Below are 16,033 nucleotides of genomic sequence, written 5' to 3'. Positions count from 1 at the left end.
TTAAACTGAATGCAGTACTACCTTTTCATGAATCTCCTGAGTAGATTGTGCATCACAGAAAGCAACAGTTGCCATGTCCTTCAGGATTGGCATCTCCACGGTACAGTCTCTGCCATCTAGCAGTGCCACCAGGGGGCGTGGGTGCATTGGTCCATTCATAATTTGTGGACGGATACCTGCAGAGAAGAAATTAATGCCAACCATTATTAAAGGCCAATTCAATGGGATGAGATTGTCTCTTCAGCAAATTGAAAAGCATCCAAATAAATCAACAATAAAAAATGCTGGAGATCTAAAATAAAGATAACTGTCAGTGAAATATTGATGAGTTTTAACAAAAGTACCATGTTCAAGGTTGAGAGAGAGAGATTTTTATTTATTAAGGGAATCAGAGGTTATGGGAAAATGGCAGGAATGTGGAGTCGAGGATTATCAGACCAGTCATGATCTCATTGAATGGCGAAGCAGACTTGATGGGCCAAATGGCCTATTTCTGCTGCTACTTCTTACAATACTGGTTTTTGCATTTCTTTCCAAACAGTGTTGTGAAATATGATCTACAGAAGTTTTGGAATTCCATGCAATAAAAATGGAATTTGCTATTTTAAACCCCATGGACTTGACAAGCAAATATTTTTTCAAATATGTCAGTAGCTTTTCCAGTTGTACATACACTGTACTCTCAACATGTAAAGTCTGAGGAGAAGACCTTTATACTGCAATTCTTGGTGCTTAATTCAGTACACAGCATAAAATTAAAGTAGATGCAGCACTGATATGACATCCTTCACATACCAATCAGACTTTCCTATCAAAGTTTCATCTGTCAACAATTAAGGGGGAAAATATTGCCGGATATGAGGAAATAACAAACGATTTGAATGAATAAGACAAAGATTTCCCCTCCCTATTTCCTCCCCATTCTGTGACCCTCATGGAATGTATGATTGCCGAACCTCCCTTGATTAAGAGCCTCTAACTATTATCCTTTAGAGTACATGTCACATATATTTAATCACAGACTACAACACTTCCAAGTTAGAAAGCTGCATAGGCGCAGAAACAGGAACTCTATGGTTCTTTGTTCTCCCTAGCCAAGGCCACTTGTATTATTGGCTGGGATCAGCTGACCTGGCAAAGAAGAGTCAATCCAGGGACTTTCCAAAAGATATTTTGAAATATATTTTCTGACAGAATATGAAGTCTACCAGACAGCAAAGTCAGCATAACTTATGTTGCCTGCAAACTGATGTAGTACAACTTCTGCATCAGAACAAGCTCAGGATTGAATATATAGTTTCTAATCCAGGTCTGTGCAAGATGGAAACATAACCTTTCGTATTCAACTTTGGAAGTGAAAAATAAATCCAACTTCACATCCTGTTTGGACACGGACGATGGAGACGGCTATAAGGGAAGATATACTGGCATTGGAGGCAGTCCAGAGAAGATTTACAAAGTTGACTCCTGGTATGGAGGGATTTTCTTACAAGGAGAAGTTGAGTAGGTTGTACTGGTAGTGATTGAAATGAGGTTAGCCAGGTCAACCTCATAGAATACGAGTTCCCCGATGCGGGCAATTAATCTGGTCTGGTCAGGGAGTCCTAGCTGACAGATAAAAAGTAGAGCATCAGACATTACGATACTCTGACAGCTGAGCCAGTACCACATACCATTCAGATTTTCCTATCAAAATTTCATCTGTCAGCAATAAAAAAGGAAAATATTCCCAGATGTTTTTGCCATATGTAAATTAGGGTGACTTGGTGATGAAATACCGACTTGTGGATATATTCCAGTGGCGACATGACTGAGATTAATGGTGTGATCACGCAAGAGCAGCAACTAGATGAACTCCAAGTGGACTTCAAACAGGCACTACATTTGGCTTTATCATTGGAAAATGTGACAAGTGGAGCATATGAGTTACAGGATATGCAGGATGGAAGTGGATACCACCGCCAGGTGTGATCTTGGGGGGTCACCAGCTGAGTGAAGGCAATTATATAGCCTTACTCAGGACATATCCTGAACATATGGACTCTAGGTCAGCCCACAGCAAAACTCCTAAACAAGTCCAAGCCTAGGCCAAACAGTTAATTTTATTTTTCAGAATCCAGGCTGGTAAGCCAATGTAGTTGCTGCTGATTTGCGGACATGAGACAGGAAAGGAGTCGCACTAGACCTAAATTGAATAAGAGAACATACAGGCCAGTATCCAGGAGACTGCACACTCTGGAGAGATCACTTAAATTTGGCTGGAACAGTTCATTTGCTTAGCAACATCCAAATCCAAACTAATCAAAATAAATTTCTGGCTAAAATGGAGGGCGATATCGGTGCAGCTGTTTCAGGGATCGCAGAAGCAGTTATAACAAAGTTCACCTTGGACTCCAACCCTTAACTTTGCGCAAGACCTCAGCTTGACTGAGAACCTATACCAGGGAACGCTTACAGATAAAGGGTATAACTTATGAGAACTTATAGCTTAATGGGGAAAAATTGAGAATGATTCACCGAGATTGACTCAAGATTTTTCAATTAGAAAGCGGCTGCCTGAGTGACGCCCTAATTAATTACCCAAGTTTTTTATGGGCAAAGGTAGAGGCAGAATCAGCAGACTGGAAAGCAAAAGAATCATCAAACCAGTCCTGTTCGTGGAACGGAATGCACCGGTTATATTGATATTGAAGCCTGCCAAGTCGGTTTGTCTTTTTAAATAATTGGTAAACTGCTTCTCACAGCTGGATGAATGCCTGGCAGTGGGAACTGTCCTTCTCGCAACTGGACTTGAGCCATCTGTACTTGCAATCACGGTTAGATGAGGATTCCCAGAAGAACGCTACAATTAATACCCATAAGGGTTTACCAATATACTCTGGAAGGTTATTGGGACGCCTGGGTTCTCCCTCTTGGTCAAGCATTGAAGGGACTTCTGAAGCTGAGATGGACACAATAGATCTTGCCACATCAACGTCTTTGCTGCCAGAAGGACAGCGTGAATTTCTTCCAAGGTGCTTCTGGGTCAGAAATCAAGCTCCTGTGCGTTACATAGCGCCCGTAACCAATGGAGAGTTGGTGGAACCTGACCCAGTGCTAAAGTGCCCCAGCAGGCATTACAAGAAAAATAACCAACCTATGGACTCAGGAGGGGTGGGACTTGTTGATTATAACGGTGGTCCTCATATAAGGCGAGTTCCCTGATTGAGGCTGTTAATCTGGTCCAGGGAACCCCTGGCTGAGAAATATAACCAGGAGTGTCAGACATCTGACACTGAGACCTGGCTCTGAGGGTGCTAGACCAGTATCAAGGACTTTCCTCATGTAAATAAAGGGTGACTTGGTGACGGGATATCAACCTCTGGAGTTATTTCAGAACTCATTGGAATTTAGGAGAATGCCAGGAAACCTTATTCAAACAAAGGGCCTGTTTCCACACTGTAGGGAATCTAATCTAAATAGGATTCTTAGGGCTGTTGACAGATGCAGAAAGGTTAGTTCCATTTTGGGACAGTGTAGACCTGAAGCATAATTTTAGTGTATGGAGTTACCCACTTCATACAGAGATAAGAGGGAATTTCTTCGTTTTTAGGCACTGAATTTGTGGAATTCTTTACCACAGAAGGATATCGCAGTGGGTTAAGAATATTCAACACTGAGAAGGTCAGATTTTTTACTTAGGAAGGGAATCCGGGTTTTTGAGAAGAAGTGGAGTTGACGGTTTTCAGCTCAGCCATGATCTCACTGTATGGTGGAACAGACTTGATGGAATGAATGGCTTACTTTAGCTCCACCACCATATCATCTTATTTCCAATTTGTTGGCAGCTATATGGATGCACTGTGTTGAAGATTCAACTAACTGCTTCTGTAAATAATGGCCTGGTGAATCTTTTCTTATTATAAGCACTTGAACACATATTGCCATTTTGAGACTGAATTGTATCTGGATGGAATGTTTGAGTTAAATGTTTTAGAATGAAGGTGAAGGAAGCAGGAGATATGAGGTGAGTTCAATGCAAAGCCCATGTTTACTTGGATATTTCTGACATCTGTAATAGTTCCACATATCAGAGCTGATGAAACTGATCCTGATATGAACACTTTAAAAACAGTACACACCAGCATATTAACACCAATTCTTTAAGTCTGATCTTTTGCTGCAAGCTCTTTATTAAAAAAAAACTGCAATTAAAACCAGAGCCAACACTGACCACTGTTTCGCACTATCAGGTATTCATAAAGAAATCTCAATGAATTTCCAAAAGACCGGAAGAACTGTCGATTCTGGAAATTAGAAACAAAAACAGAAATTGCAAGAAAAACTCAGCAGGTCTGGCACATTTTTGGAGAGAAAGCAGCATTAATGCTTTGGGTCCAGTTTTAGCGGTTCTGAAGAAGGGTTCCTGAAATGTTAACTCTGCTTTCTCCCCACAGATGCTGCCAGACCTGCAGTGTTCTTTCCAGCAATTTCTGTTTTAGTCAATGAATTTCCAGCTGGGTTTCACATACAGAAATGACATCAGGGATCTGGATTGGGTGAAGCCTCCCATTATCTAGGGCCAGAGAGAAAATAATTTCTTGTCGAGAGAATGCAAGCATTTGGAAACCCTGTGAAACTTAAGGGGGAGAATAATCCTAAATAATTCACCATGGTTGCGCATGACATGCACTCTGGTGTAACATATACTTAGATTAGATTAGATTAGATTAGATTAGATTAGATTAGATTAGATTACTTACAGTGTGGAAACAGGCCCTTTGGCCCAACAAGTCCATACCGACCCGCCAAAGCGTAACCCACCTAGACCCATTCTCCTACATTTACCCCTTAACCTAACACTACGGGCAATTTAGCATGGCCAATTCACGTAACCTGCACATTTTTGGACTGTGGGAGGAAACCGGAGCACCCGGAGGAAACCCACGCAGACACGGGGAGAATGTGCAAACTCCACACAGAGAGTCGGCTGAGGCGGCAACTTCATGATTGGTGAGCACCGTTTATTCTCTAATGAGGGAGAGAGAGGATGGGATGGCATTATTGGAAAAACATATTCCCATGTTGCAGTGACACTAGTGTGTTGGTGTCATGAAATAAGGAGAGAAACATCAGGAGCCTAAAGCAAATAAAATGAACCGTTAGAGCAGAGAGGATATTATCTGATCCCAAAACCAAATTGCGAACACAGGAGAAATCAGACACCAGTGAACCAAATCCAATAGAGTTTGAAGCAGTGCAGTTTCTTCCGTTAGGAGGTTTTCACGCTGCTTGTTCACATCATCTCAATTCTGCTTGTACCAGGATAGCTTACAAAGAAGCCCAGCACTTGGCTTTAAGACAGCAAAGCAATGTCTTAACACTGTACAATTATTTAATGTACCACCTATAACTAATAAAGGCAGGAATTCACCAGTGCAGTTCCTAATCATACTGAAGCTAGAATCTACGCAGACAGCATAATTTCTAACCAGGAGATATTAAAAATGAGGCTGGTCAGGCATACTGTATGGCAGGAAACGTCCAAGTCAGCAGAAAAAGGCTTGAAGTTTACCACAAAACAGTGTGCACTACAATGTGCTGCTTTAAGATCCACAAATATGTTGACTGGTCAGATGCTGGGACTAAGACTGAGATGCAAAGACTGTGTTCTGGTATGATCTTAAATTATTCAAACTGAAAACAGGAACGATCAGAGCATGATTTGCAGAGGTGTCCCTTGGCTGAATAGTTCAAATAAACCATTGTGTAAGTTACGAATTTGATCACAACACAGGGTACATTAAAAAAATCATATAGTGACTGCATCAGAATACAGTGATAAAGTACAAGTTTAATGAATACTTCATTTCCCTCGTGGTCACTACCTTTGACCTAGCAAGCCGAGCAAAGCAGCTACGAGTCTCCCTTTGATTGCTGAACAGAGATACAGCTCTTCCCTGAAATACAATGCTCCATCTGGTAACCTGGCAAAACATAACTAGCAAGGAAAGGCAAGCTTGAGCACCATGCAAGTCCTGCAGCTATTGCACATTTCCATTAAGAACTGCTTGTCAACAGCACTGTAAATTAAAGAATTAATAATAAATTACTCGCCATAGGAAGAATGAAAACCACTAAAAATCACACTGGCCCAAGTCAACAAAATGCAATTTAGTTGCAGTCCCAACACACTACAGTGATCCTTTCAAACAACTTGAGCTCCCAGAAGATGAAGAGCTGGCAAGAGGAATGCAGAAATGGCAGGTTTGCAGAACATCTGCTACTGCTATCGTCTCTATCCAAACATTCAGTCACACTGCATCTATGCTAATTATTTAAAAACCTGCCACTGCACATGTCATTTTTCTTCATCATGCTAAACACCATTTTAACTTATGAATGACTGTAGCAGCTGCAATCAAGTTTGGCAATGAAAATACATTGCATGACGGAATTATTAATTTAGTAAATAAAGCATTTGTGCCATGTCAATAATGCAGACTATTTAGATCAGTAAAAATCAAATATATCAATCTCAAATGTTATTTTTCCCGATAACATTCCCAAAGTTAACATTTCAAATAATATCTTAAATTGAAGGTAAAAGGCTATCTTATCATAGAGTTATTTCTAGAGATAGTACATACTTGTCTATGTTTCTTAATCATTATATTGACATCATCTCTGAATGTTTTGCTATTCTACCATTTTGTAAAGAGCAATTTAGCAAGTTCCTTGACATTTTTTTCTGAGTCCATTGATTGGAGTATAAAGGATTAAATCTGGCTGTGAGATATGCTGATGAGATAGTATACATTATCACAGGAAGTGATGTAATGCCACAGGATCTTGTTCTCTCGGCTTCAAGGCAAGTTTGAAGCCACAGAAAAATGTTTCTGAAATAATGTTAACTTATTCCTGACCTCAGCGGATTCTACAAATATTCTTTAGTAGCAGGAGATCAAGAATATTAAATCAGAAGCAGCAAATGGAAGGTTAGTTTGGGGAAATCACTGCTATTACCATGAAGCTTTTGGTAGGTCACAGGGCCTGATCAAGCATAATGGTCAGGTTGGATTGGTACCAAAAATTTACAAGATATTACCCTGGGGATAGAATTTACAATAAGGGGCTTCCCATTCAAAACAGAAATAAAGAGTAATTTCTTCTCTCAGAGGATCATTAATCTTCGGAATTTTCTTCCTAAAACAGCAGTGGAGGCTGGCTTATTGAACATACTCAAGACTGAGTTAGACAAATTTTCTGATCAACAGAGGGGATGACAAAATCTAGTATAGCAGTTTAATCTGGTTGACATTAGAGACACTATATGTTACCACAGCAAGTGATGCAATGTCACATGATGTCTCTTGCAGTCACTGGGCAAGATGAAGCCACTGTAAGATGTTATTTGGAATCACAGAATTCCTACAGTGTGGAAGGCTATTCAACCCATTGAGTCCACACTGACCCTCTGAAAAACACTCCACCCAGACCCACTCCCTTACCCTATCCCTGTGACCCCACATTTCTCATGGCCAATCCACCTAGCCTGCACATCCTTGGATTGTTGCCGGAAACCGGAGCACCCAGTGGAAACTCATGCAGATACACGGAGAATGTGTCAACTCCACATGAACAGTTGCCCGAGGATAGAATCGAACACGGGTGCCTGGCACTGAGAGGCTTACCACTGAGCCACCATGCCATACTGCTTATTTGAGGTTATTTATTTCCTTACCTCAGCAGTCTCTGTAAATATTCTTTAACAGCATGGGACCAAGGATATTGTACTGACAAACTCGTAACTGCAATTACAATTAAAGTTAACTCTTTAGAAACCACTTTTTAATTCTGGAAATGTTTATGTTGAATGTCCCCATTGCTTATACAATTTTCAGTGTCCCAGGCAGTGTAAGGTTTTATTAACAGTATTAAGAGAGGTGGAGGTTAATGCTATTCAGCTGGATCAGGAATGTGAGCGACAGCAGGAAGGTGTTGCCAATGCAGGATGTATGCTTTACGGAGCCACAAAAAAAAACTAAGTTTTGAAATTCTTGAATTTTCACAAACCTCTCAACATGCAAGCTTATCTAAATTAGAACTCCCTGGCATAAATACAGGATAAGCCAATTTGAAGAACTGGTCCTTGTGGAAAAATCCTACTGTTAGGATTACACCCTCATTTAACATGATTGCCAAATCACAAATTATCAACCTGACTTCAGGAATTTGTCTTGCAAATAAGAAAGGGAAACTTTGTCACAGCTTTGATGAAAAAAACTATTTTCTTCAAGTTCTTTTCAATTTAAGACATTACAGTTTTACCTTTGGCACAGAGCTGCTGACCTTTACGGATCAGAAAGTCCAGCCAGTGGACTATGCCCTCATAGATACTAATCAATAATACACATGGCAATAAGGCACTTTGCTTTCTGTTAAACAAATACAATTCTTTCCCTTTCCTTGCAGGAGTAGTCGACAGGCCGTGCAAAATGGCACATGTTTATTTGCACTGTTGTAAATAGAATAGGGTGCCAGGCATTTTACTGTTATGCAGCCTGATACATTCTTGCTACTAATTTACATTTCTTAACACAGAAACCTGGTACGGGCCATGCATCTACGCTGAGCTGAGGAATGAGGGACTGGAAAGAGAGAGGCAGGAAGAAAAAATCTTGTCACTAATAAACATATCAAGTATGTGCTTAGAGATGGGCTCAGGTCTCCACAAAAGCAAGCCTCAGCAACTGCTTGTAAATCAGCCGGTCCTTATTACATATTCTGATGTGCTTGCTTTGAGAAGCTCGAGTCAAAAAGGACAATACTCACTCGACAATGAAGGTCTATAACATTTCAGGCCCCTTTCAGCTTTTTTTAAAAAACACACAATCAGCTACAGCCAAGCTGCCCTGAAAATGTTGAGAAGTTTGTTGAGAAGATTACATGTTTGGATTTCAAGGATACAATAAGTCAGTAATGTGACAATAGGACCCCATTCCGTCCAACTGTACATCTTTAGCCACAAATGCAGTTCTTAATTTCAGCTGTTTTACAATATCTGCTGCTCCAGGCTGTATTTGATTCAGTGGAAAGCTAGGAATTCCCAGTGTCTACAGTACATGGGACCCACCTCCCCCTCAATTGAAAAAGCTGAACAGCTTGTTGCATGGAGCACACTGTATAAAGTGTCTTTGTTTTCCTGCTGATGCACAAAGACTGCTTGTCCTTGTTCACGTCTCTTGCTCTTTGCCACCCAGTCATATCCTATTCCAATGCCACCCCTGCCAAGTAAATTAGAGATTACTCCTCGCTAAATAGCAGCCTTTGTGTGACTGCAATGTTGCTGGTACAATCTAGCAGAAAAACAAAAGGGAAGCCATTTCTCTAATTCTCATTAATCTCCATTGCATGCAACACAACAGCGCTTAGATGGTTTAAATGTGTTAAACTGTAGCATATGAAGTGCGCACAAGCAGACTAGAGACTCCCATGAAACACACGCACTCTCACACTCAAACGGAAGGATTAATCCACTAGTATAAAGTAAACGTATACAGTTTGAAAAGATGGTGCACAATTATTAAACAAAGAGAAAAGAAATAAGAAGTTTTCCTTGCCTGGAAAATGTTGCTTCCACATTCTTCACATTAATACATTAGTAAGAAATCACACATGGTACATGGTAGCAGAGGAAAAAAAACGGAGTAATTAAAAAAAACACAAGCAGACACAGTGTTCAGGGTCTAGTTCGCAGCCTCCGTCAGTACAACTACAAGAGATGTCTTCGATCAAGCAGTCCCCCTGCCCACAGCTGCAACATCTCGAGACAAATGTCTCTTTGAACACAAATGGAAAGAAAAGGCTTTTGTCCTGAGCTCCGAGGAAAGGTCCAGACTCCTCTAACATGGATAGAGTCACCTTCACACCACTGTAAACTCCTCACGGCACTCGCTCTGGGCTAGCTTTTAACTAATCACAATTTATTCCAACCCCTCGAAAAATCATGTGAGCCAGCCTTTTCTTTTTAAAAAAAAAACACACATACTTAGAAACCTTACATACTAAATGTTATTTTTAAAATTATTATTTTGATTTGCAGTTTGATTTTCCTTTAACAACGCCTTCTAGTCTTCCTGCATTTGTTTATTTTTCTTTTTGTTTTCATTTTACACCCTAATTGATTCCAATTCAGAATCTGAGAGCTTTGATACTTCTGAGCTTTTTATTTCCATTTATCTCAATCCCCTGCCTCCACCACCACCTCCCCCGCCACCCATTTATTTCTGGCACCTAGACTTTACATGGCCTATCAGCAGGGTAGGAGGGGAAAAACAAGCCCTTCCCTTTATCTCTAATACCAAGGGCAGCGCTGCCCCATGGGCAGATGGCAGGACATAGTCAGCTGTTTTCGACTCCCACAAACCCCCACCAAATTGAGATGCATCATAGATAACAGCAAAACAGCAACAAATCTAACCAGATGGTGGCAAGTTAAACTTGACAATCAGGCAGACTTCAGCAGCAGAGTAAGTTTGAAATCCTTACTCAATACATTCGTTCGGCTTTGATGGGACACCCTGAGTAGTAGATACACTTTAATCGCAACAGCACTGCTAAAAATGCAAAACTATCCTAGAAAGTTCGAAAGAAACTAAGGAACGTTCGAAAGGAACCCGAACGCAAATTTGGAAAGCTGAGAATGAAACAAAATCTGAAATATCTCACTCAGGCCCAACTCCACCATAAGGTCATTAGTTAGGATTCAAGCTCTCCATCTGTTGTCACCAGGTTTGTAACAGTGTCAAATGAAGAATGATTCAGAAATTTGTCTCAGTGTCTGGAATACAAAATTAATGTTGGCATTTCTTAGCCATTTAAATCATGTTTACCTTAAAGGGTGGAGCAGCAGCAGCAACATCAAAGCTTACTTACAGGGTTCAATTTTGAGAACAGATTACATAATTTAGAATTATATTCTCTTGTGTTTAGCAGTTTGCTAGGTAATCAGATCAAGGTATCTAAACTTCCAGCTGAAAATGTGTTGCTGGAAAAGCGCAGCAGGTCCAGCAGCATCCAAGGAACAGGAGAATCGACGTTTCATGGCATAAGCCCTTCTTCAGGAAACGTCGGGCTTATGCCCGAAACGTCGATTCTCCTGTTCCTTGGATGCTGCCGGACCTGCTGCGCTTTTCCAGCAACACATTTTCAGCTCTGACCTCCAGCATCTGCAGTCCATCTAAACTTCCAGCCTCAAGATGACTCTGGAGTGGTTTCCCGGCCCCAAGGTGAAGCCCAATGCAGTCTGGAGTGAAGGCCTGATGTGGATTAAAGGCCTGATGTGGATTAAAGGCCTGATGTGGATTAAAGGCTAGTTGCTGCTCTGGACTGGGTTGGAAGAACTGTTATTCAGAACTTTTTATTTCTTTATTTTTCTACTTGTTTTTCCCCCATTAAGAATCAGTACCTAGGTACCTTTGTACCTGAGGTGGCGCTGTAAGTGGTAACTTGTAAATTTTTCATTGTACTCATTTGAGTAAGTGACAATAAAGCTAATTCTAATTTTAAATCGATAAAAACAAACCTGATAGGATAGTTTCAGATAATTCATTTCCTCTGATGTGGAAATTCGGAACAAGACGTCACAACCTTAAAATGAGTTGATCAATTAGCAAAGGGCTTGTGAAGTATTTTATCCTCACAAATAGAAATCTGGAACTCGTTACCTCAAATGGCAATGGGAGTGGAATCAATTAGAATTTACAAGACTGAGATCAATAGATTTCATTTTGGTCAGTGTACTGACATATATGCACCAAAATTAAGTCTGAGTACAAAACAGTGATAATTAACTGGAACAACAGAACGGATTCAAAGAGCTGAATGATCTACTGCAATTCTTATGGGTTTACATATCTACACATATTATTTGCAACTCTTGGTGTGAATTTGGTTGCCAGCAGCTACCAAGTTAATATTCTGAACTAGCAGAACAACATTAACAGAGCAGAAATATTATGTGAGCAATGACTGGAGAGAGGGAGAGAATCAGAGAGAGAAAAAAAAGATGAGCAGCAATACAGATCAGACCCACAGAGCCTGCATTAATCCAACAAATTTCCAATCTCCTATACCCTTTGGTTTCAAAGGATTTGCATTTCTTTCTCCAGACGGAAGGTAACACAGGGGTTGCTATAATAATTAAGTGACAAGAACACTGTTGACTTCTGTAATTCCCTCTAGCTATGTTCCTTGCTGATGGGATTTTCTTGGTGATGTTTGAAGTGACTGTGACAAGTGCTTTCTCCATGCTTTTATGTGTATCTGTGCACACAGAGAGAAGTCATTCGCTGGGGATTTATTCTTATATAAGACGTCGTACTAGACCAAACACGACACTGCCTTTTCAAAAGGGAACTAAACCCCAGTGGCAATGTCATTTCTTTCAACATGTTACCCGTTGTTATAAAGGACAGGCTTCACACAGAAACCATGAAAGCACATTGACATTACTTACAGAGAATTCTCAGCTGGGGAAAACAAACTATCACTGTAACTAAGTTAACTGAAGTAAGTGAGCACTGGAATGGAGCCAGAAGAACCAGCTGAAAGATATTCACAGAACTTAAACCAAGAGAAATCTAATAAAGTAAATTACTGTATTATTAATGTTTGCCAGCCACTGTTCAAAGAATGCAATATATGGTTCAAAATTTCCCACATCATTCCTTATTTGAGTAACTTGCGGCTTGAAATGAGAACGGATTGTGAGCAGGCATGGGGATCAGGATATGTAAATACCTCATGCTCAGATAAGGTATTGCAGGCAGCAATACAGACTTTGTTCTGTTTCTTCATCTCAACCCAGCCCAGCATGAAGTGTGTCATTGACTGGCTGGACACTTTGCAGGGTGACTCACATGATGCACAGATATTCTGCCATTCTTAACATGCAGGCTGCAATAGGTGGTACCTAAAAGGCTATGAGGAAGGAAGATCACTATCAATGGAGAAACAAGCCACAGCAAATATTTCCAGACTCTACCTGGTGAAAAGGAAAAGAGACATGCTTCTGCAAGGAGCTAGGAAGATCTTAAGGCATACATGTACACATACACACACAAGTAATTGGAGCAGGTGGCCAGGAAAGTCAATTCCAGCAGTCTAGTCCCCATAACCTTGCCACACGATCATAAATGGTTCAATTACCTCAATTGGCGAAGATCAGTGAATGCATCTTCACATGAAATCTAGCCTGTGTAACACCAATTGCTCATAAAACTCAATGCAGATACCCCCAGTGCTCACTCATCAGTAATATCTAACAATAAAATTTATGTCTAACATTCAGATAGGTCACCTCACCCTCACATTCATGTCTTTGGAATTACTCATCTCGCCTTGCACAAAACACTGCACAAAACACTAATAGTCAATGCCTTTTCCTACTCTGAGGCAAGATGAGCTGACTAATTTTGTTGACTAAGTAAGGGCTGCACGGTGGCTCAGTGCTTGGCACAGTGCCAAGGACCTGTGCTCGATTCCACCTTCAGGCAAACTGTCTGTGCTGAGTTTGCAAATTCTCCCGCCTAGGCTTTCTCCCAAAGTCCAAAGATGTGCAGGTGTGCCTCCAACCTCATAGTCACACAACCCTGCACCGCCCGTTTCTATCTCCTGCCCAAAATCCACAAACCTGACTGCCCCGGACGACCCATCGTCTCAGCCTGCTCCTGCCCAACCGAACTCATCTCGGCATACCTCGACACGGTCCTGTCCCCATTAGTCCAAGAACTCCCCACCTACGTTCGTGACACCACCCACGCCCTCATTTCTTTTTGTGGGAGCTTGCTACATGTAAATTGCCTGCTATGTGTCAACACTGACTGTACTTCCAAAGTACTTTATTGGCTGTAAAGCATTTTGGATCTTTCTGTGGCCATAACAGTTACTATATAAATGCAATTTAATTTTAATAACTCAATAGTTACTCATAGAAATCTAATGTTATATCACTGGGATGCTTTTTTGCCATTATTATGGCAATAATGTTTTTTTCAAATTTAAAAAAAAGTTATGATATTTCAGCTACTTTAATCCCATGTGTATCACTGATGATTTGTATTTACTCTGTGGAAATTTTAATTGAGTAGAAGATTTTACTGCATTTTACTTTCTGATTTGCTGTTTGAGAATACTTCAGTGTAATTGGCTGCCAACTCCCTGCGGTGATATCACTGTTACTGTATGCCTAGTGTTTGTCTTGATCTTGCACATATCAAGAAAGGGAAACTTCATGCCTCAGAGATCACTAGATAGCAGAAAATCCCTTTAATACTTCAAAGTACTCTTTTGGTATGATCCTAGATATTGAATATTGTTAGATATTATTACTGGAGCGAATCATAGATTTACATTTAAATAGTTCCCATTTCTGTCTTTGTTCACTCCTTTCCTCAGCAATATTTTGTGTTTGATTTTGTCTACTTTCTGTGGTTTTATTTACCCTAATGAAGAAGAGCATATCTTCTCAACATCACAACTATTGATCTCACCCTGCTTGGCTGTTGTATGGAACCCCCTACGTGTTAACCCCTTAAAGCCAAATACATAACAATATTGTCAAATTTGATGGAATTTTAATGCATTTACTTTAGGGGAAATTTGGCATGTTAATATGCTGCAGTTTTTCTTATCTGCGATGTTTTGTGTTATGTTGCTGAAAATATTACTGATGAAATACTTAGCAGTTGTAGTAAAATCATGCGTATACTTAGGATGAAGAAGATTATGAGTACCACATATGCTTGGTCCAGTTCTTGTTGGATTCATTTGGATATCAAAGTTGAAACTTTATTGCTGGAACAGCACAGCAGGTCAGGCAGCATCCAGGGAACAGGAGATTCGACGTTTCGGGCACAGGCCCTTCTTCAGGAATGAGCAGAGAGTGTTCAGCAGGAGAAGATAAAAGGTAGGGAGGAGGGACTTGGAGGAGGGGCGTTGGAAATGTGATAGGTGGAAAGAGGTCAAGGTGAGGGTGATAGGTCGGAGTAGGGTGGAGGCGGAGAGGTCAAGAAGAAGACATTTCCAACTCCCCTCCTCCAAGTCCCTCCTCCCTACCTTTTATCTTCTCCTGCTGAACACTCTCTGCTCATTCCTGAAGAAGGGCCTGTGCCCGAAACGTCGAATCTCCTGTTCCCTGGATGCTGCCTGACCTGCTGTGCTGTTCCAGCAATAAAGTTTCAACTTTGATCTCCAGCATCTGCAGACCTCACTTTCTCCTCCGTGCAGGTGGATTGGCCAGGCTAAATTGCCCATAATGTTCAGGGATGTGCAAACTAGGTAGATTGGCCAAGGAAAATGCGGGGTTGCAGGGGTAGGGTCGGGAAGTGGGTGCTTGTGTGATGCTCTTCAGATGGTCAGCGTAGTCTCAAATGGCACAAATGGCCTGCTTCCACACTGTAGGGGATTCTATGATTCTATTACTTCAAATGCTTCCTTGTTTGCTGGAGCACTGCTGCTCACCATCTGAAAAGACATTCAAAGTCAAGAACTCTCCACATGTAACACCACAGCGTTTGAGAAAACAGAATCTAGATGATAGTATATTAACTCAGGAAAGAAATTTCCAAGCACTGGATTTCACAATGTTGTATCATTTTCCTTCAGGTCTTATAGGGCTAATACAATCTTGTAATATCCAACAGCTCCTCACTAGGCAGGGATCAACTGCACATTTTTGAACTTGACTTAGTGAAATGTGGCACATATAAACCCTGGAGCAATGAGATTAAACCTCAGCAAAGAACAACTACACATATTCTGAGGATGCCTGTTGTTCCATGTGACAGAAAATTCAAATCCACAAGTGAGCAGCATCTGGTTACTGAGCTCAGGTAACAAGTAGTCTTACAAACAGAGACAGTCATCTACCCCACTTAAATAATTAAATTAATAACACACAGTGAGAAACAAACTGTTTCCGAGATTCCCTTCCTTAGAACATTGACCAACTATTTTAAAAAACCTGACAACTCAAATACCCCTAGCCTTT

General features: G+C 40.7%; 1 protein-coding gene across 1 annotated transcript in view; it reads right to left on the bottom strand.

The window, feature by feature from the left end:
• The window catches only part of LOC122561390, an 85,943-nt gene continuing 69,910 nt past the window's right edge, over positions 1-16,033 (bottom strand). The window contains exon 4 of the mRNA XM_043713155.1: positions 1-176. Coding sequence (XP_043569090.1) covers positions 1-176 — 176 coding nt within the window. The remainder of the gene's footprint in view (positions 177-16,033) is intronic.

This window comes from Chiloscyllium plagiosum, chromosome 22 (genome assembly GCF_004010195.1).
Source record: "Chiloscyllium plagiosum isolate BGI_BamShark_2017 chromosome 22, ASM401019v2, whole genome shotgun sequence".
NCBI lineage: Eukaryota > Metazoa > Chordata > Chondrichthyes > Orectolobiformes > Hemiscylliidae > Chiloscyllium > Chiloscyllium plagiosum.
This window is presented reverse-complemented; position numbering and strand designations above follow the sequence as displayed.